Raw genomic sequence first — 26,358 nt, 5'->3', positions numbered from 1 at the left:
GTGACATTCAACAAAGAGAGGAATTATGAGGGTCAGGAGCAGAGTGTGCTATGAAATGAGTGTGTGTCCATACTCCCTGTGTTAAAACTCTAATATCAATTTTCTGCATTTTTTTATTTGCTTTACTATGGTAGGAAAGCAGTAGAAATTGTGCTTTGCCTTTGTACTTTTGATTGATTCCCAGGCTTGTGATGTGCAGTGTAACACTCTAGCAATATTTAGCATTGTCAGGGCGCCCCAGCTCCCAGCCAGCCTGGCAATCATGCATGGAAGTTTTCTGGTGTGCTATGTGGCTGAGCCAGGATACCCAGTAAGTCACAGGTAGGAAGTGCATTTTTGACTCATGGTATTTTCAGTTTACAGAGCTTATCAGAATGTCATACAAACCAAGAAGCACCTGTAAAAACATTCTTACAGATTTCTTCCGAATTTTTTCATAATCACAACCGAAAGAGTACTTTATATAGTATAAATAAGTAGCAACAAAAAAAAATTCACTTTGTACACTGGACTTTACTCAAGAAATGATTACCTGCATTAAAAATACTAGGGACTGGTGGCTCAGGGCTACTCAGGAAGCTGAGAACTAAGAATTAAAATTCAATGCTAGCCCAGCCAAATAAATAAATAAGACTCTTATCTCAAATTAACTAAAAGTCTAGAAGTGGAGATGTATCTCAAGTGGAAGGGTGCCAACCTTGAATATAAAAGCTAAACAGACAATGCCCAAGCCCTGAGTTCTAGTACTGGCCCACAAAAATAGAAATAATTTCTAGCAAAGTAATTTTCCATGTGATTAATACCAGCATTCTGTTTATATATTTTATTGTAATTAATAGAGGGATTACAGTTATATTCACCATTCATGGAGTAAACTGTATAAACATTAATTACAACAATATAATAATCATCATTCTCCAAAGTTCCCAGTTGTTACTTTTTCTAATAACATTACTTTTTCTAATAATGTGGAATGACAGATGGCATCTATTTAGAAACATATTATTAATAGATTTGGATAAATATTAGTACTATTTAGATAAATTTTATTTAGATAGTATCTTTGTTTTCAGATAGACTACATTAAGCTCCAACCTCATTCCCTGTCAGGTTGTTAACTTTGAGTAAGAACTTCAGTTTCTCTAAGTCCCCCTGGCTTTTCTTCTATAACATGGAGACAACATCATTACAATGAAGATAGCCACTGAGGATGAAATCAGCTAATACCAAGCAGAACACGGCCACTACTCGATAAGGAAAGCAGCTATTATTGCTACTATGGCTGACAGTTCACAAACTTGCTGTTTGCTGTTAGCCTCATGACTCTTTTCTCTTTCTTTTTTATTATTAATTTACTTTATTGCTATTACAGAGGGATAATTACATGAGTCAGTTAATGAGTCCATTTCTTCTTGTGAAGTGTCTTCTATCCCCTCATTCTCTCCCAGTCCCTCCCTTCCATCTCCACACACAAGTGGTGTAGTTCACGTTCATCAATGTACAATGTTGCACTCTTTGTCTTTTTCCCTCAAGATCTGCAGCATCCCCCAACCCTTACAAAGATGCACACTTGAATCATTAAAATCTAAAAACTAAAAAAGAAGGGGAAAAAAAGAGAAATCTCATTTCCATATCTTGCTGTTTGTTTCAATATGTATATTATATAAATATCAAGAGGCACTGAGGCATTGTACCTTCGTGTTCTCTCCTGAGAGTATCCTCTTGTGGTCTCACTGCGTGAAAATGTCTAGAATCCTATATAATTTATCATACCCCAGTGTCTTTTAGATATGATTTCCACATAGAAAGAACATGCCCCATTTGTCTTATGACCTGTTTGTTGTTGTTGTTGTTGTTGTTGTTATTGTAATGTATAGAGGGACTACTTATATTCACCAGGTAGTAGGTGCATTACTTCTCACACACTGATATCCCTTCTCATGTTTTTGTCATGACCTCTTTTTTAAACAGGTAAGTGTCAGAAGATGACCCTATAATGTCAATGTGTGTGCTGAAAGGAATAACTAGGACCTTCATGTACTTTGAACGTAGTCGTTCACATGCTTGTGTAAGATTGCTTCTCTCTCTCTCCGTCTTTCCTTCCAAAAGCAATGTCTCTTTTCTGAGCTGCAGGTGAAGGTCCTGGGAAAGCTCCTCGATGAGCTGCCTCACTCGCTGGGTGCTGCCGGGCTGGGACCCTGTCTGGGTGTCTCTTAGACAAATGATGGTGAGCTCCCCCTTCACCCTCTCCTGAATGTGAATACAGAACCTTCGCAGGGTGTTTTCATAAACCTCACACTTGTGTTTGAGGTAAAGGTAAACATCTGTGTCAAGCACAAGTGTTTCTCTGCTTCCTGCAGACATAGGAACAACAGTATTAAGTGTGGCTACTGAGCTGGTGTTTTTCTCTGGATGTTGCTGGGGGCTCTGTCTAGTCCACTTTCTCCCTTCCCTGGAGAAATTCCTGCTTCTTTCTAGAAGAGAAGGTGTTTTTGCTAGCAAAGACTCATTGAGCCTCATGAGAGCAAGCAGTGATCCCTCCACATGGATCCTCCCACTGGGCTGCAAAGGCCTGAAGCACAAAGTGGGGTTTTCCTTTGCCAGATCCATGACCAGCCTTTCCAGTACAAACCGGCTCCGAAAAACAGAGAGATCCAGGAGAGCCTTTATAGAGCTGAACACCTATAATTTAAAGAAGGAGGGTGGGAGGGAGAGAGGGAGGGAGGAAGGGAGGGAGGGAGGGAGAAAGGAAAACAGCACACAATGGTTACAAAGGATTTTTCTCTCCTTTCTCCTGCCATCAGTTAAGAACCAAGTGTCTGACTCATGGCATATTGGACCACAGCATCCCTTCAAAAGGAGACTGCATGGTTCATGATTGTTCATCCTACATTTCCCAAATTAAGGTGGTCAAAGAATTTTGTGACACAAAGTGCTGTTTTGAAACAAAGTCTCACTCAGACTCCATAGACATAAACTGCTCCCAGTCTGTAGAGACACAGGCCCTTCCTGTCTGCTTCTAATTTGAAGTTCAAGGTACAGAAGCCTGAGCTTCTTAAAGAATACAACGGATAAACCAATCCTTGGAATTTTAACTTCCTTTTTCTTATTCCTATCTTTATTGCCTATTCAAACCTCCGTTTTAATATCCATCATAAATCTTTCTCCCAAAATAAATCTTCAGATTGATGCAGCATTCATCAGTGACAGCACAAAAGCTCACTGTCACTTTATAAGTATCAAATCAGAAAAAAAAAATAATTCTGAATGATAGTTTGGCTTTTATCATTGAATCAAGGGAAGAAATTTGCTTTTTTTTCCCTCTAAGATGTAAGGGATAAGTCAGGACATGCCTATAATTCCAGTTATGTAGGAGGCAGAGATAAGGAGGATGGTGATCCAAAGCTGGCCCCAAGGAAAAGCACCAGACCCTGTTTGAAAAATAAAAAAAGCAGGCAGCATGGCTCAAGTGGTACAATGTTTGCCAGGCAAGCATGAAAGAAAAGAGAAGGGAAAGGGAAGGGAAGGGAAGGAAGGGAAGGAGAAAGAACCAAACGGATCAGAAGAGAAAGGAAAGAAGCAATCACAGGTAGTGTTTTGTGTCATTCTATATGGGAAACACTTCCTCAAAGAAATGCGACCCAGGACTAGCAGCACCTTCTGGCCTTGCCTTACCTTTTCACTTAGATGACAAACTGTAAGTTGAGCATGTCCAGCCTTTCTATCCAGGCGGTGTTTCTTTTTTCTCACAACATTCTCTGCAACTAGATAGAAATATTATCATCAACAGTGTTTGTGGCACCATAATACGTACTAATAGTTTAGTGTTTATGTTAATACATCCCTGATCATATTTTTTGGGGGGGAGGGCATGGGGTTAGAACTTGGCCTGGGTGCTGTCCCTGAGCTGAGCTCTTCAGCTCAAGGCTACCACCTACCCTTGAGCCAAGCCCCACTTCCAGTTTTCTAGAGGTGAACTGGAGATAAAGAGTCTCAGGTCCCTTTGTGCATAAGCTGGATTTGAACCTTGATCCTCAGATCTCAGCCTCCTGAGTAGCTAAGATTACAGGTGTGTGACACCACGCCCGAGCATATGCAGTAAATCTCCCTCCCTGGTCATAAGGAGACTTTACCCCTGCTAAGAAGAATTTCTCACTGTCCTGGTTTTCCTTTTCCTGGCTGACTTGCTCTGTCTTCTCTGCTGATTCTTCATCTCTTCCTATTCTGTTGATGCTGGCAACTCTCAAAACTCAGGTCATAAGACTCCTTTGCTAACCTACACATACCCAATGGGTATTCTCAGTTTCTGTGACATTAGGCCTCAACACCACCACTACTGCCTCCATTTGTGTTTTCCAGTCAGGCTTAGTAACGCACACCAGTTATCCCAGCAACTTGGTTAGCTAAGATCAGAGGGTCTCAAGACTCAAGCATGGACCAAAAGGAAATGGTCCCGTCCATTAATGGTATCCCTTTATTATTCTTTATATTTCTAAATAGCGTGTATATATTTACATATAAATATATACAAATACTGACACACATCTAAGAAGATGGGTCTTTCCCTGGTAGTCTATTTCACTGCCACTAAGCTGTAAGAAGACTGGAAGAAGGCATGCTGTTTATGTTGTTTATGACATCTTTTTATCATTTATGTGGAACATTTCTTCATTTTTTTTCTTTATTTTACAACTTCTCTACAATACCTGTGTTTCAAGCTATAGATGTGAAATCTAGAGAAAAAAAAAGTTTTCCTAATTTGTCAGTCATTAACAACTTCAGCATGCCAGTAACTAATGCTTTATCATTTTTATACATTTTCACTAATACTAGTTGCTTCCATATTCATGACAGAATAAATTTTCAAACTACACTAAATTTTACTAATCCTATGAATCATCTTAACAAAATGAAATTTTAATTGAAAACATATTTCGCAGATTATAAAGCTTTTATTTGGAAATACCTTCTTTTTCTTTGAATATTACATATGCAATTCCTTTGGTTCTTGTTGGGTAGATCACACCTTCAACATCACCACCCTCATTCTTAATGTCTTGGAAATGACTCTTCACAAATGTGGCCAATAACTGATTACTAACAACGTTTTCTGGAAGACCGGCAACTACTATAGTTCTTTCAGATGCTGTGAATTTCTTGGCACACCAAGCTGATGCCTGTAAGAAAAGCAATAATTTATTCTTCAAGAAAGATAATACTGTATCCTGGGTACTTGGTTCTTGCCTAGCTACTCATGAGTCTGAAGTCAGGAGGATTGAAGCTTGAGGCCAGACTGAGAAGGGTGAGGATTGGGGAAAGCCCTAACGAAAAATAAAAATTTGGGCATAGGTGGTACTCAAAAGTGCTGAGGATTAGCTCCCATGGTAAAACATCTACATAGGTGTGTATAGATAGCTAGATAGATAGACAGACAGACATACAGATGTTAGATAGATAGATAGATAGACAGACAGACAGACAGACAGATAATGCAGATGCTACATATTTTTTTTCTTGGCAATAGCATACAGGCTACCTGCAGCGAAGTACATCCCACTTTGCAGCATGGTATAGAAAGCAAAACTCAACCGCAAAGATAATATGGTATTGCCAATCCTGCCATTAGTGTAGGCACAGATCACCAACTATGAAATTTTTGTCAGGATTTATCCTCTTTAAACTGTCTAGAATTACCCACTTAAAGGGCTTCTATTTAAACATCGCCACTTACCTCCTGACCCATTTAAGAAAGTGGACCTCTCAACTTTACAATATTAGTCCAGCCTAACTGCATCAAAGTTCAGATAGATCTATCCTGATTATAGTAATGAGAACAGAATGTCTCCTGGGACCAAGTAATGATCACAGAAGAGCTTTGAGCTGTCCACCCATCCAGGGAACTCTGAACTTAAAACAAGACTCCAAAAGGGATGAACAATCTATTTCATCACTGCTCACAGAGGATCAAGATGACAGTTTAAGCACACATAGAGAGCCCTGTCCAACCCAAAGCCCTTTAAAATGAAAACTAATAAAAAGCCAGGTAAGAAGAGCAAGCAGAGTAGGAAATTTTAAGAAATTTCTGAAAGACTGAAATGATTTGGCGGTGTATGAAAGGAAAAGAGAGAAATGGTTAATCTAGAATAAACAAAAGGAAGTTGCCAGAAAATGATGACAATCTACAGAATATTAGAAATAAAAAGGCAGGAAAGGGGGGAGGAGGAGGAAGGGAACTTGAAAGACTGCCTACAGCCCACACAAGCTTGATCTCACATAAACATACTACAGTGAAGGCTGCTGGCATAGAACTTCATGGAAATACTAAGAGTTAGTTTACTTCTCTAAGGAAAATTCGATTTGCATACCTGAGTATCCGGGAGCAAATCCTCCATTGTTCTGGAAGTCGAAGGAGCTACAGCCTAAGATTATAAGCAAAATGAATTGTAGCATGATTTTGAGTAGATCATGGAATATAAAAAAAGTTTATTTCCCCAAGCTGCCGAACATATTTTTCTTTAAGTGGAAAAGTAAGATTACACCTGACATTGGACCAAAAGGAGAAAAGTTATCAGAGCACATAATAGGTCCTGCTTTGCATGGTATTTACTGTGAACATGAACATTGTTAATTTTTGAATTTTAAGCTTTAAAGTCTTGCTAAGTCTTTAAAATACCAAAGACTTAAATAATGCCTAGAGACATTTGACAAGATTCAACACCCCTCTATGCTAAAAGCTCTGGAGAAACTAGGAATCCTCAGTGTAATAAAGGCTGTGTATGACAAACCCACAGCTAGCATTATACTTAATGGCTAAAAGCTAAAGCCATTCCCTCTAAAATCAGGAACAAGAAGACAAGGATGCCCACTCTCTCCACTCCTCTTTAACGTAGTATTGGAATTCCTAGCCAGAGCAATAAGGCAAAAAGCAAGCATAAAGGGGATCCAAATAGGGAAAGAGGAAGTAAAACTTTCCCTCTTTGCAGATGACATGATTCTGTATTTAAAGAATCCTATAGGCTCCACTCCCAAGCTCCTTGAGCTGATCCAAAAGTTTGGCAAGGTAGCAGGGTATAAAATTAACCCTCAAAAATCAACTGCCTTCCTATATTCCAACAGTGATAGAAACAAGGCAACAATCAGGAAAACAATTCCTTCTGCAATAGCCCAAAAGAAAATAAAGTACCTAGGAATTAACTTAACTAAGAATGTAAAGGACCTTTTTGATGAAAACTTTAAAACCCTGAAAAAGGAAATTAAAGCAGAACTGAGGAAATGGAAAAACCTCCCATGCTCCTGAATTGGAAGAATCAACATCGTGAAAATGGCAATCTTGCCAAGGGCTATCTACAAATTCAACGCAATACCCATCAATATCCCAAGGTCATTCTTTAAAGAAATAGAAGAGGCAATCCAAAATGTCATATGGAATAATAAAAGACCCCGTATAGCAAAAACACTTCTTAGCAGAAAGAACAGCACAGGAGGAATTTCAATACCAAACTTTAGACTCTATTACAGAGCTATAGTATTCAATCCTGCTTGGTACTGGCACAAGAACAGGCCTGAGGACCAATGGAATAGAACTGAGGACCCAGATATTAAGTGACACACCTATGGCCACCTAATCTTGAATAAGGGAGCAAACAAAAAAAAAATAGAATGGAAAAAAGACAGCCTCTTCAACAAATGGTGCTGGCAGAACTGGTTAAGCACCTGCAGAAAACTAAAGTTAGATCCTTCTTTTGTCACCCTGCACTAGGATTAACTCCAAATGGATAAAGACCTCGAGGTAAAAGCAGATACACTGGAAACTTTACAAGAAGGAATAGGAGATACACTAGGCCTCCTTGGCACAAGTCAAAACTTTCTTAATAAGGACCAAGAAATACAACAAATCAGAGAAAGTATGGATAAGCGGGACTGCATTAAACTGCAGAGCTTCTGTATGGAAAAGGACATAGCTAGCAAATTAACTAGAAAGCCTACAGAGTGGGAGAAGAGCTTCACTAACAGACAAAGGTCTCATATCTAAACTACATCAACAGCTCAAAAAATTGAATCACTCCAAAACTAAGCTCCAAAGACACAACCATCCCATTAAAAGATGGGCCAAAGACTTAAAGAGAGTCTTCTCTGAAGAAGAAATAAAAATGGCCTGTAGACATGAAGAAATGCTCGACATCTCTGGCCATAAAAGAAATGCAAATCAAACAACTCTAAGATTCCACCTGACTCCAGTTAGAATAGCCATAATCAAGAAATCTAATAACAACAGACGCTGGAGGGGATGTAGCCAGGAGGGATCACTACTACACTGTTGGTGGCGACCAAGATATGAGAAAGGGTATCAATGTACATGAATTAATGTACCTTCTATCTGGCAAATATAATGTAACCCTTCTATTAATTACAATAAAAAATATATGGAAAAAAAGAAACAAAAGCCACATAATGAGTGACTGTTGCCCTTAATATACTATGTTATCTCTCATCTCTTTTGCTGTCCCTTGGTTATCTCATATTGTTACAATATTTCACCTTGTTATCTGATATATTTTATATATGCTTAATTGGGTATTTGAAATAGGATAGGGAAGGGGGGAAACCAAGATGGAAGGGAGGGAAATGGGGACCATGACATGAGAAAGGGTATCAATATTTGTGAAGTAATGTACCTTCTATCTGGTGAATATAATGTAACCCTTCTATTAATTACAATAAAAATAGGGAAAAAAGAAATATTTCTAAGAAGTCACTGGAAAAAATATAGTAATGCCCAGAAAATAAATTGGAAACAGTATTCAACTGTCAGTGTAAGAATAAAGGAAAGCTAACAGAACTTGAGGGAAAAAAATAAAAAGAAGAATGAAAATTATGTAATATTATCCACTTGCAAAATTTTTATCAAAATCACAAAAATAACTTAAAGAAATTTTTAAATATTACAGTACTACTACCAAATTTGAAAAGCAAAGTAGTGAGAATGTATCTGAATTTATCTTCATCACAGCAAATTTCAACAGAAAATGATGAAGCTTTCTCTTAGCATCTCTTTTTTTTAATATTTTTATTGTAATTAATAAAAGGGTTACATGATATTTGTGAGATAGAAGGTGCATTAATTCACATACATTGATACCCTTTCACATGTCTTGGTCCCCATTACCCTCCTCCCCACCCTCTTAGCATCTCTTTGGTGGTTCAGTTGATAGCTGATAAAAGAAGGTACTGAATGGTGCTGAGAGCATAGCCTAGTGGTAGAGTACTTGCCTCACATGCATGAAGCCCAGGGTTCGCTTCCTTGGTACCACATACAGAGGGCAAAAAAACAGAAGTTCTGTTGGAGCTCAAGTGGTGGAGCATTAGCCTTGAGAAAGCTCAAGGACATTGCTCAGGCCCTGAGCTCAAGACCAGGACTGGCAAAAAAAAAAAAAAAGAAATATATATATATACATATATATATATGTATATATATAAAGAAGGTACTGAAAATGTACTTACCTGGTAAAATGGTATTTTAATCTCACAATGTACACTAGAATTTCTTAGACTATATATCTTCTAATTGTTTAACCAATTAACAAATATTGCATTAATTAAGTATGTTTTTATGCCTGTTAATATTCTGGATACCAGTGCTGACACATAAAGAAAATACACATCCCTTGTCCTGAAATTCAGCTGCCCAGCAAAAATGTATCCATTGTGGTTGGGACCCTGCCACAGACTTTACAATGAGGGCAGGGGTCCTTTCCACAAAAGAGAAAAGAGGCAGGCTCATAAATAAATCATTTCAAAAGAGCCTGGCATTCATGGAAGAGGGAGGATATTTATTGCTCGATTGGAGAAACAGGCCAACACACAATTTGAAAAGGACAAAGGCCACAATAATGGAAAAATCCTGAAATTATAATAAATGTCATCCCAGATTGTGAAGCAGGATTAGTTGGTTTAAAGACTGAAGTGGAATTTGAGAAGGCAGAGGTAGCAAGAAAAAGAAGAGTTTACAGCAAATACAAAATGGGGTGGGGCATAACAGACATAAAACAAAGGCAATGCTTCCTGTCAAAAAAGCACATACAAAGTGAATGGATATTTGCTACAGGAGATACTTTACTTTCAGTGAAGGAAAACAAGTTGTCTAGATTGCAGAGTGAAATGTTCCCCCCTCCCAAGTTCCAAATAGTGGCAGCTAATTTTCCCAAGAGAATTCTCCCATACAAGGGGAAAAATAATGGTCAAAGGGATTTTTCAGATTCTCTAGGACCCTTATTTCATTGGATTTGTCTTGATAAAGCTATGACAGCCCACACCAGCCTCGGTGAATAAATGGCTGGTGAATGATCTTCCTTTTTGCTGTTAATCACTGTCAAAGAAAAACTTACAATCAATTTAAATCCAGAAAATCTTACTCTATTTCTATGCTGCCATCAATATTAATATAGTTCTTAATTCACGTGTCAATATGTAATTTATCATTAAAACCAAAGAAATGGAGCAGGTATGCCCACATTGTGCAGTGCCTGCCAGGCAAGTACAAGGCCTCAAGCTCAAACCGCAGTCCCAACAAAGAAGAAAGGAAGGAAAGAAGGAAGGAAGGGAGGGAGGGAAGGAGGGAGGGAGAGAGGGAGGGACGGAACTTTTACAAAGTCAAGAAAAAGGTCTGCAAGAATTCACTAATTTTTATGGATCATCTGATGAGTTATTAATGGCATGCAGGTATTCATCTTTAACTCTCCTAGGTTTGAAATGTACAGCTACCAAACATCATTATACTGAGATTAGTAATGACCCGTGAATGTCTATGTGTTCAAGGATTCTGAAACAAAAATAGCACTTTTAGCAGACTGACAGGGAGATGAACCAACAGAATATGCTAAGGGACTTTTGACCATTTTGTCTGAAAGCAAACAAAGGTATGACGAAAGAAAAATATTATTCTTTAAAGGGAGACACTAAGGAGAAATAATTCAAACCCTCTGTGCATTTTTTGTTGTTTTCTTCAAACTCATATATTCATTTCCACTGACTGTATTTTTAACCACTGGCATTGACATCTCAGAACTTCAAACCACAGGCGCTCAGACAGACAGGCAGCCACACACACACACACACACACACACGACTTAATCTTGAATTTGCTAACTTGACATCTCAGAACTTCAAACCACAGGCGCTCAGACAGACAGGCAGACACAGCCACACACACACACACACACACACACACACACACACACACACACACACACACGACAGGCAGACACAGCCACACAGCCACACACACACGACTTAATCTTGAATTTGCTAACTGTTCTTCCTAACCAGCACAGATGGTGGAAACACAGGGCCCTTTGTATCTCTGTAGAAAAAACAAACCAGCGAAGTTGGTGGACGCGAGAGCCCCGCAGAGCCTTCAGGACGTCCTCCTCCCTGTGTCCTTCGTGACAACCCCGCCTCACGAGCTCTCTTCGGAAGAAAGGGGAGGCCTCCATTTCAGGGTCACCTGTCCCCTTCCCTTCCTCCACCTCCACCCCGGCGGTGGTCAAGTCTTCAGCTGAATCCGGGCGCGGGCGGCGCGGGGCGCGGGCGGCGCGGGCGGCGCGGGGCACGGGCGGCGCGGGCGGCGCGGGGCACGGGCGGCGCGGGGCGCGGGCGGGAGGGACGGGCTGCAGCGGGCTCGGACCTGCCGCCCACCGTCGGCTGCAGCGCCCGGCCGGGCCTGGGATCCGCGCCTGCACCCCGAGCCCCGCCGCGCACCGCATCTCCCCGTCCGTGTCCCGCCAACCTCACCCGACTGTGCACTATTTGGGGGGGGTTCAATAAGGACACAACCCTGCACCTCAAATCCTCCACCAACGGAAACGAAAGAAATGAGCAACTTGCCATGGCGGAGAGGAGGACCGGCCGGCAGGTTTTGCTTTCGGTTCTCCGTTCCGGCTTCTCCGGGGCGGGGGAGGGAGGGGCGACCTCCGCTCGCCGCCGGGGCTCGTCCGCCGCCCGGGCCTCCGCCGGCTGCTTTCGGCGCCCATTCCTTACACCTGGGGACGCTCTGCAACTTTGGAAACACGTTGGAAAGAGGCCGGAAGAGTCCGCCGCCGACACGTGGGTTCTCCGGGGACGCGTCCGGCCCCTGCTCAGTGGATTCACACCTTTCCCGGCTTCCCGCCCGGCTTCCCGCGCCGCGCACCGGCGCTGCCGGCGCACGGGGCCGCCACGGACCCGCAGGCCCCAGCGCAAGACCACACGAGAGAAAACCCGTGGTCCGCGCCCACGGAGCGCTCTTTACCTGACCCAGGTGGTGCTGGACACGGCTCTGGCCAGAGCCATAGGGATTCCACACCCAACCCCCAACTCAAGTCAGAGAGAACATGGAAAAGAGACAAATGTGCGACCCCGGAACCCCACCGACGTTGTATTTCCACGCAAGCATTTCAAAACTGGGAGTTAACAGACACCCGAAGACAGATAAGAGATTTATCCCATGGCAGTCACAGGAGGAAAGCAGAAAGAAAGAAAAAAAAAGTAAAATAAAAAGTCTCTTCTTTCTATTTCTTGGAGTTCACTTTGTTGGATTGGTTCCAACCAAAATGTGAAAGAAATACTGAGCTTTAAATTATGTGTTTTTGTCTGGTGTTGACTGGTGGTTCATGTCTATCCTAGCAACTCATAAGACAGATCCGAGGATCATGGTTCAAAGCCACCCAGATAAGTCTCTTTGCCATCAGAAAGCCAGAAATGGAACTGTGGCTAAAACATTAGAGGACCAATTTGAGCATAGAAGATTAGAGACAGTGAGCTCCCAGGCCCAGAGTTTCAAGCTTCAGTATTTGTGCACGGGTACACACACACACACACACACACACACACACACCTTTTAAAAATTTCTACTAGCATAAATTATACAGAAAAATTTTGTTTGATATTTACAACAAGCAAATAATATACTTTGATCAATTTTACCTGACTCTTTCTTAACCCTGTGTTCCACTCTCCTTTAAAAAATCTATTTATATTGGCCAGGAGTTTGGCCTAGTGGTAGAGTGCTTGCCTGGCATGTACAAAGACCCGGGTTCGATTCCTCGGTACCACATGCATAGAAGAAAGCTGGAAGTGGTGCTGAGGCTCAAGTGGTAGAGTTCTAGCCTTGAGAAAGTTGAGCTCAAGCCCAGGACTGGCAAAAAAAAAAAATCAATTTATTTTTTTCAATTGCATTTTATTGTCAGGGTGATGTACAGAAGGGTTACAATTACATACATAAGATAGTGAGTACATTTCTTGTTGAACATTGTTACTCCTTCCCATGCTTTTCCCCCACTTTCCCTCCTTCTCCCCTCCTTTTTTGGCTAGTTTTCTTATACTATTCTTTTGTTGGTTTGTTTGGTTGGTTTTGGTTTTTCTTCCCTCCTGTCTAGTGCTTGAACTCAGGGCTGGAGTACTGTCCTTAGGCTTTCTCAAGGCTAGGGCTCTACCACTTGAGCCACAGCACCACTTCTGACTTTTTCTACATATGTGGCACCAGGGAATCAAACCCCGGTCTTCATTCATGCTAGACAAGCACCTTATAACTAGGCCAAACTCCCGACCCATTCTTATACTATTTTTATGCATACAAGATTTACTGAAAGACAGGATACTTGGAAAAAAGCACAAGACATAAGGCACTCCAACTGATGAGAATTCCAAGAGGGAAAAAAAAATGATAGCAAGCTCAGTTCCAAGATGTTAAAAATTGTTCAGTGAGACCCTATGCAAGATAGCAGGTGGTAGCTCTGGCAGTCCTGGAATCTCTAGAAGCATCTACAGCCTTCCTCCATGGTTAAATAGAACTGTAAATCCTTTAGGAGAATTTATATCTCAAGTTTTTATATTGACAGACATGGGATTGTCCAAGGGGAACATGACAGAATGAGCCAATGCCAGCAAAGAACTTCTGGATCCCTTAGGCTGATCTCAAAAATCATGAACCTCATCCAGGCATTGGCCTTTTCCACACTGTTCACTTATATATGTAAACCTGCAGCAGAGTTAGAAACAAAGAATTGGAAAACTTAGAAATATATTCTTGTGTCTAGGAATGAATGGACACTGTAGAAATTAAGTTCTTAAGCCAGATGTGGTTGTGTCCATCTATAATCTCAGCACTTTGAAATCTGGTGGATCACAAATGCAAGGCCAGACTAGGGCATATATCAAGATCTTTCACTGAAAAAAAAAAAGTAAAGTAAAATAACAATCACAAAAAAAATAAGTTTTTTTTAAGAAAAAGGATACTCATTTCTGACAAATGTTGCAGACTAAACCCACAGAATCATTTCTTCTTGCCTTGTCAAGTTAACTACAGGCAGTGTTTGAAATTCAGTACATAGTAACATAAAATCAATAGCAGCTAACATCACACAGCAAATGACCCTTGCAGAAATAAAAGATTCTCCATTGCTGGTAGTGATTTGGGCTCAAAAGCAATAATTTTCATGATTCCTTTGGTCTATTCTTTAAAATATGCTATGTAAGGCTGAGCTAAGGAGTACTTCACATTCCCTTCTCCACTCCATTCTTTTCCCACTGAAAGTGAATGCTAACCAAATCCTCCACCATTTCTTCATCCATCTGAATGGCTTCCAGCCCAGTCAGAAGCACCATCCTCTGAGACACTCCTGAAAAGCTCTAGGAAGGAATAAAACAATAATTAGAAAAATCTAGATGCTTTGAATTACAAAACTGTCCATTCAAAAGCTATACTTACATATTCTAGGCTTTAAGAAAGACAGGGAACCTTAGGAACATTTCTGAGCAAGAAAATATTAGAGGCAGACCCTGAGCTTCAGCAAGGAAACTCTGGTGGTATTACAGAGGGCAGAGGGTAGAGCAGCCAGAGAAGCATTAAGACAAGTTAAAGGACAGTTGACAAGATTTAGTAGAAGTTAAAGACATGAACAAGCCCAGCATGGTGGCTCACATCTATACGCTCAGCTACTTATAAAGTAGAAACAAGAGGATCAGATTTGACATCTGTCCAGAAAAGGAAAAAAAATTAGCAAGACCCTATCTCCAAGAACAAGCTGGACATAAAGGTATACATCTATAATGCTAACTATAGAGGAAGTTTAGGTAGTAAGATCATAGCCAATACCAGCTCAGGCAAACAACAACAACAACAAATCCTTATCTGAAAAATAACTAAAGTGAAAAGGGATGGGAGCATGGATCGAATGATAAAGCACTTGCTTAGCAAATGCCAAGGTCTTGAGTTGAAACCCCTGGACTGGGTTTTGATGGGAAGGGGGAGAAAGAGACACACACAGAAACAGAGACAGAGACAGAGGAAAGAAACTACCTTTTATCTTCCCCATTGCTAAATCTGAAGCAGTAGCAGACAGAAGATATGCTTTTATTTTTTGTGGGCTAGGTTTGGGCCATAAGTTCCCAGAATGAAAGAAAGGAAAAAACATTGCCTGCTGGGTGCTGGTGGCTCATGCCTATAATCCTAGCTACTCAGGAGGCTGAGATCTGAGGATCACAGTTCAAAGCCAGCCTGAGCACAAAAGTCCATGAGACTCTTATCTCCAATTAACCACTAGAAAATGGGAAGTGGCCCTGTGGCTCTAGGGATAGGCGGTAGTCTTGAGCTGAAGAGCTCAGGGACAATGCCAGGCCTAGCATTCAAGCCCCACAACTGACCAAAAAAAAGGAAAAAATGTTACCTAATACTTTTTCAGATGCTTTTCTATGAATAGAGCAACAGTAACCCTATGGCACTTTCAATTCATAAGAGGATAGTCTTTCTTTTTCAAAATTCTGTCAGCAACTAAAAGTAAACAAGAAGGAAAAGTTCTCCTTTAATATCATAGATGAAAGTCAAAATTTCCTTCCATTAGGATAATATCAAAGTAAATACTAAATTGAGTGATTAATTTCTAAAACATGCTATAGTTCATATTGAAAACTTCATACCGTATGATTTTAAAAACCAAGACCAACGAAACTTTCTTAATAAGGACCAAGAATCACAACAAATCAGAGAAAGGCTGGATAAGTGGGACTGCATTAAACTGCAGAGCTTTTGTATGGCAAAGGACATAGCTAGTAAACTAATCAGGAAGCCTACAGAGTGGGAGAAGATCTTCACCAACCAAACAACGGACAAAGGCCTCATATCTAAAATATATCAACAACTCAAAAAATTGAATCACTCCAAAACTAACCTCCAAAGTAACAACCATCCCATTAAAAAATGGGCCAAAGACTTAAAGAGAGTCTTCTCTGAAGAAGAAACAAAAATGGCCTATAGACACATGAAGAAATGCTCAACATCTCTGGTCATAAAAGAAATGCAAATCAAAACAACTCTAAGATTCCACCTCACTCCAGCTAGAATGGCCAGGATTAGGAAAACGAATGACAACAGATGCTGGAGGGGATGTGGCCAGGAGGGATCACTACTACACTGTTGGTGGGAGTGCAAACTCGTCCAACCACTATGGAAAGCAGTGTGGCAGTGCCTCAAAAGGCTAAACATAGAACTCCCCTATGACCCAGCAATTCCACTACTTGGCATTTACCCAACCATCCAGAAACAAGGACATACTAAACCCACTAGCACAACAATGTTCATTGCAGCACTATTCACCATAGCAAAGATATGGAACCAACCTAGATGTCCCTCAGTTGATGAGTGGATCAACAAGTTGTGGTATTTGTACACAATGGAATTCTATGCTGCTGTCAGAAAGAATGACATCGCCCCATTTGTTAGGAAATGGAAAGACTTAGAAAAAATCATATTAAGTGAAGTAAGCCAGACTCAAAGGAACTTAGGCTCAATGGTTTCCCTCATTCGTCATAATCAGTAGAAACCTTGGGCTCTACTAGCAGAGATTTGCAATAGAGCAAAATCTTGATACATAAGGACATATAATGTGAAGCTAATTAAAAGGACCTCCAGGATAGTGAAACAAAAGCCATATAATGAACGATTGTTGTCCTTAATGTACTATGTTGTCTCTCATCTCCTTTGCTGTCCCTTGTTATCTCATATTGGTATAGTATCTCACTTTGTTATCTAATATATTGAATTTATTTGTATTTGGATATTTGAAATTTGATAGGGAAGGGGGGAAAACCAAGACGGGTGGGGGGTGGGGGGGGAGGGAAATGGGTACCAAGACATGTGAAAGGGTATCAGTGTATGTGAATTAACGCACCTTCTATCTGGCAAATATCATGTAACCCTTTTACTAATTACAATTAAGAAAAAAGAGTAAAAATAAATAAATAAATAAATAAATAAATAAAAAATAAAAACCAAGACCAAACAATGATGAAGTTTAAGCATTATTTTTAATCCTAAACTACTCGCTGCAACCAATCATTGCACAGAGAAAGATGATGTCCTCAGATAGACGTATCCTGAGCTTCAGAGAACATATGTTCATCTGCAACACTAGAGGGCTTCCACGTTTCTTAAGAAGCATTTCATAAAAAAAAAAGAAGCATTTCATAAACAAAAGTGAGGCTAGAATACCATATATTACAAAACATAAATGTATTTTGCAAGATATAATGGCATACACTTATAATCCCAGCTACATGGGAGGTATGGATAGAAGGATGGAAGCTGCAGGTAAAAAGATTTTATCTGAAAAACTGAAGCAAAAAAAAAGCTAGAGTTATGCCTCAAGTAGTAGAATGCTTGCCTAGCTAACATAAGGCTCTAAATGCAAGTCCCAGTTTTATACGCTACAATTATATGTAATTACATAACTATATATACTATATTATATACAACTATACATAACTTATATATAAATAGGATAATGTAATCTATAGTTTTATAACTATATATAATTACAGTAATGTTTTAATGATGCTACTTTATTTCATTTACTGAAGTAATGATATTAAGCAGTAAGGTTGGAGGGACACGGAGGAAGCTTGAATATCACCTAGAAAAATGAAGGCAAATAGCAAATATTCATCCATTTTCTCTAATGCAAACAACAGTCTGATTTTTATTTCTGTATGTGAGCCAGTCCTGGAGCTAGACATTTTTGTTTGCTAAAAGGTAGCACTCTTTCAACTGAGCCATAGCTCCACTTTCAGCTATTTGGTAGTTAATTGAGGATAAAAGTCTCATAGACTTTCCTGCCCAGAGTGGCTTTGAACCAAGATCTTCTGATCTCACCCTCTGAAGTAGCTTACAACTACAGGCAGAAGCCACAGGCAACGTGCTGATTTCTTTTATAGCAATATGTGAAGTCTGAACAGGCTTAACGGAGTAGTTCCTGAGAACCTGTAGTCATGGTTTTTTTATAATCCTACCACTAATCCACAATGGGATGGTAGTGGGGTTCAGTGGTTAGCAGTGCAGGCCCTTAGTGATGAAAATGTAGGGAAATAGAACCTTGGAGCACTGCTAGGAGGAATGTAAAGTGGACATGACAATTCCTCAGCATATTCAGTATAGAATGACCATGTGACCTGGCATTTCTGCTTCCAGTTCCGTATCAAAAGAGATAACCATACACACACACACACACACACACACACACACACACACACACACACACACACACTCCCCAATTCTCATATTAATTAATTTGACATAAAAGAAGTAGAACATGGATGTTCTCTGACAAGGCAGAAGTAGTAAAGATGGTGTAGTACTGACTTTTTCAAGGGTGAGTAACTCTAGCTTCCACAAAGCTGATGACAGCACTGTGGGACTCCTTATCATAATGCATACACTCCACCTCACCTCCTCCAAGCCCAGACTTACAAAAGCTCAGCTCCAGCTTGTCTCACATCTGGTCCTCAGGCAATGCGTCAGGAATCTCTGTGACACTGATCTTCATCTTAGAAACATCTATATGAACCTGGGAAATGGTTTCTCATTTAGAACAGATAAGAAGAGTGCCCACAATCAATCAAATTACAAACAGCTTTGATTACTATTACCTGAAATCTGACTCCTATGTTCAGGGAAACTTGCTGAGCCTGAACTTGTGACCTCCAAATTTACAGCCTCTCTCTTCACATAATGTATCCCCTTTGCAATCACATTTTGCACAACTGAAAAATAATTGGGGGATTATTAGTTTCCAATATTTTGAGAAATTCTTGTGCTTTTTCTTTAAGAATATATCTCTCTCAGTGTTTGAATTTTTTTAATTTTCAAAGATCTAAATTTCCTTAGGGATAATCCTCTTGCAAACAAAAAAGATATATACAGATGATGAAAATAGATACAGGTGTGTGTGTGTGTGTGTGTGTGATTCCTGGGGCTTTGAATGGGCTCTGTCCCTGAACTTTTGTGCTCAAGGTTAGTCCTCTACCACTTCAGCCACAGCTCCACTCTGTTTTTTTGGTAGTTAAGGGGAAGTAAGAGTCTCACAGACTTCCTCCTGGGCAGGGTTTGAACCAGGATCCTTAAATCTCAGCCTCCTGAGAAGCTAAGATTACAGGCATGAGCCACCAGTGTCCCGCTCCTCTTCTCTCAACCACACACCCTTCCTTTACACTGTTGACAATATTACCACAGAGTTCTTTTAGGACATTAAAGCTCAGCCAGAAATTTCTCCTTGGTGAATAAGCTAGGAAAACTCCATGAGCGTGTGCCATTTTTCACATTACTTTCATTGAATTTTATCATTCCTCACCCCTGTCTTCCCAAGGATACATACTAAAGACTATATAGGCTTACAAAACTGAGTGAGGATTTAGGGAATATTCTGGCTTGGAAGATAGAGATTGGAAAGATCAAGTTTCTAGACCAGGTGGAGAATAAAAACTCTATGAGATTCCATCTTAACAGAAGAAGATGGGCATGCTACATGCTTTCATGTGTCTGTTATCTCAGATACATCAGGAAAGCAGATCATGTCCAAACAGAAAGCAAGACCCTGCCTCAAAATAATAAGTAGCTTAAAGAGCTGGAGGTGTAACTCAAGTGATAAAGTGCCTGCCTACTTAGCGCAGGGCCTTGAATTCAAGTACCACCAAAAATTTAAATATTTTAAAAATTGAGCTAAGTATATGAAAAAAAAGACACCTTGCAGATTGAGAGGAGGCTTTTGCACTTATAGATAAGTAAAAGACCTAGTATCCGGATTGTACAAAGAAGTCAAGAAATTCAAGAGGCTAAGAGTTAACTACCCATTTAATAAAGCCAAGTAGAGACTACTTTGTGTAGGGCTTGAACTCTGGGCCTGGGAGCTGTCCCATCAAAAGCAGCACCATGCTCACCTGTGCCCAGCGAGCACCCATTGCCTCCCAACAACCCTACCAGGGCACTTTCTCACCTGGGGTCAGCTGGGGTGGAACAGGATGCACCATCGCTGCCCACAAGGTGGGAGATCTGATGTTTGGAGTTCCCAAGTCACACCCAGATAGACCTTCCACAAGAAGGCGGAAGTATAACTTACTAAGTGGAGAAAAAAGAATCCCGAGCGTGGTGACTCCACGGTGCCCAACATTGGCGCTGGCTGTGGTGACTCCGCATTCCTCCCCCCCTCCCCCCCAGGGAGTTGGTGGTAGCTTCCAATTCACTGGAAGGGAGGAGCAGAAGTGCATGGAAGTGCCTGGGAGTCGGGGCTAGGCTCCTGCTACTTTCTTCATTGCCACTAGGCCCTCTTGTGGTTTGGCTCCACCCTTCAACAAGAAAAAGTTAGGCCGGTGTGCCCTGACTGGGCAGAAGGAGAAGCAGCTTTTGTAGCGAGTGGCTCTGGGACTGGTAGCCCTGGTTTTCCTGCCCTACGTGGGACTGTGGGCTCTGCAGCAGCAGTCCGACTGGGATCTGGGGCCGCGCTGGTTCCTGCAGCTGGTCAGGAAGAGTGTCAAAGTGGAGACTCTACCTGGTGGCCTCTGTTCCTCACAGGAAGAACAGAATCGCCTACTAAGTCACCTTGAACACGTTGTAAGTAGACATCAGATGAGGCTGTTTGTCGCTGCAGTGTTCCTTGACTGGTACTGACTCATCCTGGCAGAACCCTTCTCTGATGGCACTTTAGAGGTCTCAGAGTCTGTCAGCACAGAATAGCCATGCTTGCAGAGTCATGTGTTCATTCTCAACAGCAAGAAAGAATGAAAGGATCTCTGCATTGTGTGTTCCATCTCTACCATGTGAATGGACTTCTACCCCAGTGATTTCTATGAATTCAAGAACTGCCACACCCTGACACAATCAATCTCTATATGAGGCTCCACATGCCGGCTTCGGAGCTGCTCTTCCGCTTACACATCCTTTTTGACCAGCTGGAGGAATGCGCAACCAGGGAGACCAAGAAAAAGAAGTCCTGGGGTGGGTACCTCAGAGTCTGTTTGGGTTGTTGTAGAAGAGATTCATCTCCAGATGAAAAACCCACCAGTGGAGCTGGTGACTGATGGAGATGGAGAATCATCACTGCACTCCAGAAAGCATGGGCCTTCTGTAGAAAATACTAAACAGGTTTGGAGTTCTGTGGATATACCTTGTGCTCTGAACCCCATGTGTGACACAGTTGAACCTGCAGATACTCTGGAGGAAGAAAAAGAGCAGCCAGATTTCCTTCCGTTTCCTTTCACAGTCCACCCAGAGTCAGTCCACGTGAGTCAGAGCGACACTCCACTCACTGTGCAGGCTAAAGGGACACACGCTGGGCTCATGGAAAATGTCCCCAGCTTATGTGCGGGGGAAGCATCAAGTGTAGTCTCAATACTGGATTCACTGGAGGAAAATGAATCGATCCTCACAGAATATCCAGACCCATCCATCTCACTACAGGAGACCCAATCTCCATTCGACAAACCAGAATCCATCCCCCTCTTAACTCAGGAAGGACATTCTGTTTCTCATGATGAAGGAGTCCCTTCTGAGAACTCTGAGGTAGACAAATGAGAGATATTCAGAAATGTAACTATTCTGAAAACAATTAGAAGTCTAAAGTCAGTTTAAAATAAATATAAGGCAGAATTTCTTTTCAATAATGTGATGGGAGTTTATAGCATGTCAGCTGTCAACATATGGAACTGCTTATCTGAGATTACTGTACCACGAAGATAAGAGATATTCACTTTCTGTCTTATAAACCCCATATGTGTTTATGACAACAAGTCAGTGCACCACAGCTGGAGGAAGAGAAGTGGGGCTAGAAGGCAGGGCGTTGCCGTGTGGGAATTCAGAGTCACTGTACCACAATGTGACTCTAGAAGTTGAGATTTTTTTAATTTTTGCTAATGGCAACAGACAACAACAACAGAAAACATCAATGAAGTCATACTCAGATGATCCTTTTCCCCTCTCTGCCCCCAATCCCCCAACATCTGGTGATCTGACACAGCTGAGAGAGACCACTTATGTCTCAACTTTTATAACGCTGACGGTGAAAAGGCACCTCCTATTTTCTTGTGTGCAAGCCCAATGTTGTCCCATGAGAGTGGGGCCTCAAAAACACAGGGTAAATATAGTGGCGTAGCTGTGTCTGAAGAGAATCCGAATTCTACTATTCCTAGGTAGGTGATATATGATGATTACCTTCCAAATTCTCATTTCTGTCTGCCTGTAACACCTAACCACGATAGGCTTCCAGCACAGTTCTTGGCCAGCCCTCTTCCCTTTCAGCTGGATGGGTGGCTCCAGGATGAAAGACAGCACATGGGGGCATAGGCCACATCTGTGCATATAATGACCTCCCAGACTCTTCCTCTTAAAATTTATTTTCAGGCCACCATAACAGAGTAGATGCCAGAGAAGGCCATCTGGTCAGTCCCATCTAGGGCCTTCACAATACCAGAATAGAGGCCTGAGCCTATGGCCTGCTCAGAGGCATGTTGGTCCAGTAGAATATACATGACACATAGGTTTTACCTCTCAACTGAGCAACTTATTAACTCTCTGGACTTTGAGTAGGTTACTAGTCTTCTTTACTTGTATTTCCTTATGTAGGAAATTTCTGACATGTAGAAATAATATCAGTTAACATTTATTGTTTATTCCATGTCAGAAACCATGCTAAATATTCTATCCACATCTCTCTTTTAAATATTCAAAAACAGCCTATAAAGTAAGGACAACAGGGGGAGGAAAATGGGAATAAAAACATATAAGAAGGGGTATCAATGTGTGAAAAATAATGCAGCTACTACCTGGTAAATGTAACTGTACATTAATAAAGTAAAATAAAACAAGGACTACCACAAAGTCAGTTACAGAAAAACCTGTGGTGAATAAAGAATTCAGTCATACTTACACTTGTAGGATGAGGCAAAGCTGACATTGAAAGCCAGCTCTTCCTCCTAAAGTATTGCAGAGGACTCCATACAATCTCAAACTTCACAAACATCACATATCAATCTCTCTCAGTCACAAGTTCTGTCCATTCACTGGCTATGTGTCCTTGAGCAAACCACTTACTTATTGTTAGACTCTCTTTTATTACTATAAAGTATGTACAATACCTGCCCTACCTGCTTGTGTTTGTAGAGTTGCCTGAGTATGGGATAATGTCTCTGAGACCATTTTGACAATATGGCCTTCTACCTTACAAGAGTATTGCTGTTATTACCAGTTAAGAAACATGTATACAGATCCTAGGAACGGACATCCCAACACCTGTATTTTGGTTCCAGATATCCCTCTCTCAGTGACTGATCTTTTTATCTCATTGCTGCATGAAATTAGCAGTATAGAAAAATCTTACATAGTTAATGGCTTCTAGTCGGTTTTCTCAGCTACAAAATGAGGACATCATATATGCCTACAGGGTAAAAGAGAATACATCGATGCAAATTGCATTGTGATGACCAAATATCTATGAAAAAGCTTTGAGAGTCCAAGTGTTTTCCAAAGGTAATGTGGTCCCATTTTTCTTTATTTTTTTTATGTGGTCCCATTTTTAAGATACCTTTTTCTTCCTCGAAGGTGATTGAGCACCTGTAGCGCATAGAAAATTTGTGAACTCACTTGAAATGAACAGGAGGCACTGAAAAACTGGCTGTTATTCTTGGAATTCTCTACTGAGGCAAATTTCATCTGTGCTCCAGGAATATTCTCCTCAATCTAGTTCAAACAGAAAGATTTAATTAAAATCAAGACAAGAAATAACTTAAGTCCATCCAGTGACTGTGTAATATGGATAGCCAATAATACATTCTCCACTGATGTTAGAACTTGACAAAATATTGATTGTGGTCTTACTGAATATCTTTAGTAACCTAATCAAATGTTCATCTTTCAGTTTCTCACAGATGAAATTATAAGCATATAATTCCCTCACTTTTTGTAAACATTGTTTAAACTGCTCAATAATGTATAGTATTTGATCCCAAAGCCAACATCATTCACGTAGATTAGTATCTTTTGAATAACTGAACCAATAACCCACTATCTCATCAGGAAATTACAGTATGCCTAATTTCATGGCAAAAAAGTATGAAATGTACAGCTGAATATACTATAGTTATCTTCATAATATTCAGATAACTTTATCTCAAAAGAATGACTCCTGAATTCTATCATGTAAATTCATCAAATTTAAATTACATCTTCCTCAACACCAGCTTTTCAACTTTTTAACTATTTCTACAACTCAGGTGATTAAATCTCACTGGATTATTTTGAAGATGGAATCTGGCAAGCTCATTTCACATCTCAAACCTCCAGTTATCAGCCTCCTGATTAACTAGGATTACAGAAATGAGTCACCTACATTCACCCAACTCTCCAGCCCATTTTTGCTTTTGTTATTTTTCTGTTATGTTCAGCTGCCTTCAACCACGATTATGCTATTTATACTTTCCTGGGATGACAGGTACAAGCCCTCACATTCAGCTTTTTATTAGTTGAGATGGGATCTGGCAAAATGTTTCCCCAATCTAACTTCAGACTATATTTTTTTCCCAATATCAGCCTCCTGAGTTGCTGGAGTAGCAGGAATAGGCTACCATATATATAATGCAACTTTAGGGAAATTCCTAATAACCATAGGCTAAATTGAAAACATGTTGCCGTGTCTGAGAAAAGGCAGAGTGCTTTCTAATCATTTGAAAACATACCAATGAGAAGTCAAAAGTTCTCTAGAGTTACAGTGAGAAAGCTCAGGAAGACTTAGTGTAGGTCATCTGTAAAGTGTAGACACTAGACTGGATATTTTCCAAAGACCCTGGGTGCTAAGTAGCCAGAATCTAACACTCTTCTACCAGAAATCATCCACCTGTTAAACTCGGGAAACATCACTTCCTGCTATCTTCCCTCTTCAACAACAAAAAAGTGACAATATTTTATTTTTAACAATCTAGATTGTTAAAAAGAAACAGGGTTGCAAATCATGTTTAATGGAAGTATAGGGAAGTATACGATACATTTTGGGGGGAGATTATGTCCAATTTTTTAAAACTATGAAATTCATTTAGGTTAATCTAACACCATGGATAAAACGAATGAGAAGGGCCAACTATATGATTCAAAAGCATAGGATAGTGGTAATGAGCATTGTGTAGTATTCAACTGAAAAATTATACCCCAATTTTTTAAATCTTTGTAACTTAGTAATTGTGTGTGTGTGTGTGTGTGTGTGTGTGTGTGTGTGTGTGTGCCATCCTGGGACTTGAACTAGGGTTTTATGTGCCTCCAAGTCCCCCAGCTGTCCCAACTTCTTAAAAAATTAGAATGCTTAAAAACATCTTGAATAATTAAATCATTTTGTAAACAAAGTGCAAGTTCATAAAAAGATTCAATATTTAAAAAGCAGTCAAAGTACTTGGAAGTCTCTGGTGGCTGCTTGTATTTCGTCTTCAAGTTTTTGGGTCTCCTCACATAGCTGCATATTTACCTCTTGAACTTCTTTAATTGATTCCTAAAAGAAGTATCAAATAGCACAGAAAAATTAAATGACTCATCAACTCTTTTTTTCTAAATTAATTGAAGATGCCAAATTTCCTCCACCCTGAGCAAGATGCCCCTATAATAAATATGCCCATATTAGGATTGCATTTGTTGAATATTCTAGATCATCAGCTACCAATTCTAAAGAGCTAATTTGTAGCTCTGTTATGTGGAAAAAGGCAAATGTTGCCTTCATGATGACCAAGATCCTAGGAATTTTTACAATTCCAGCATGGACTGAGATGCACATCTTCTGAATCATAAGCCAGTGTTTAAAACCTCCCTTCCAAGCTATATTGGTAACTATGATATAACTTGTTTTTAAGTTGCACTATGTGAACAAGTTATTATGACACAGAATAAAACAATTAGCCATGATTCTCATGATAGCCCGCTGTCTTAATCTACTACACACATGAACTTGAGTTACTATCCAAGTCTAATAGTCCTGAAAATCATGAAGTTAAGACTTAGATATGCTTTAATTTCAAACTAATAACTAT

The 26,358-nt window shown here is 40.3% G+C and overlaps 2 protein-coding genes across 3 annotated transcripts; both read right to left on the bottom strand.

The window, feature by feature from the left end:
- Positions 1 to 860: 860 nt before the first annotated feature.
- Positions 861 to 12,073, bottom strand: Rbm43 (RNA binding motif protein 43). 2 transcript variants are annotated; one of them, XM_090342851.1, is made up of 6 exons: positions 11,884 to 12,073; positions 6,366 to 6,419; positions 4,967 to 5,177; positions 3,676 to 3,764; positions 1,957 to 2,682; positions 861 to 1,833 (listed from the first exon to the last, which is right to left on the bottom strand). In XM_090342851.1, the coding sequence occupies exons 1-6, from the start codon at positions 11,884 to 11,886 to the stop codon at positions 1,768 to 1,770; spliced, it is 1,149 nt and encodes a 382-aa protein (XP_090198977.1). In that variant the 5' UTR covers positions 11,887 to 12,073; the 3' UTR covers positions 861 to 1,767. The 2 variants fall into 2 exon arrangements, with proteins under 2 accessions (XP_090198977.1, XP_090198976.1); XM_090342850.1 differs by lacking the exons at positions 861 to 1,833; positions 11,884 to 12,073 and adding an exon at positions 11,377 to 11,504 and having other exon boundaries at positions 1,853 to 2,682.
- A 2,085-nt stretch (positions 12,074 to 14,158) lies between these two features.
- Positions 14,159 to 25,826, bottom strand: Nmi (N-myc and STAT interactor). Its single transcript, XM_090343115.1, is given in 10 exon segments — positions 14,159 to 14,547; positions 14,550 to 14,664; positions 15,702 to 15,805; position 18,182; positions 18,687 to 18,872; positions 18,955 to 18,999; positions 19,001 to 19,068; positions 23,877 to 23,905; positions 23,907 to 24,031; positions 25,731 to 25,826. Coding segments are annotated over 10 exon segments (801 nt in total). The 5' UTR covers positions 25,797 to 25,826; the 3' UTR covers positions 14,159 to 14,485.
- Between the last annotated feature and the right edge of the window lie 532 nt (positions 25,827 to 26,358).

The sequence above is a fragment of the Megascapheus bottae genome, chromosome 12 (assembly GCF_031878675.1).
Source record: "Megascapheus bottae isolate mThoBot1 chromosome 12, mThoBot2.hap1, whole genome shotgun sequence".
NCBI lineage: Eukaryota > Metazoa > Chordata > Mammalia > Rodentia > Geomyidae > Megascapheus > Megascapheus bottae.
The sequence above is the reverse complement of the archived record's forward strand: the minus strand, read 5'-3'. Positions and strand labels throughout refer to the sequence as shown.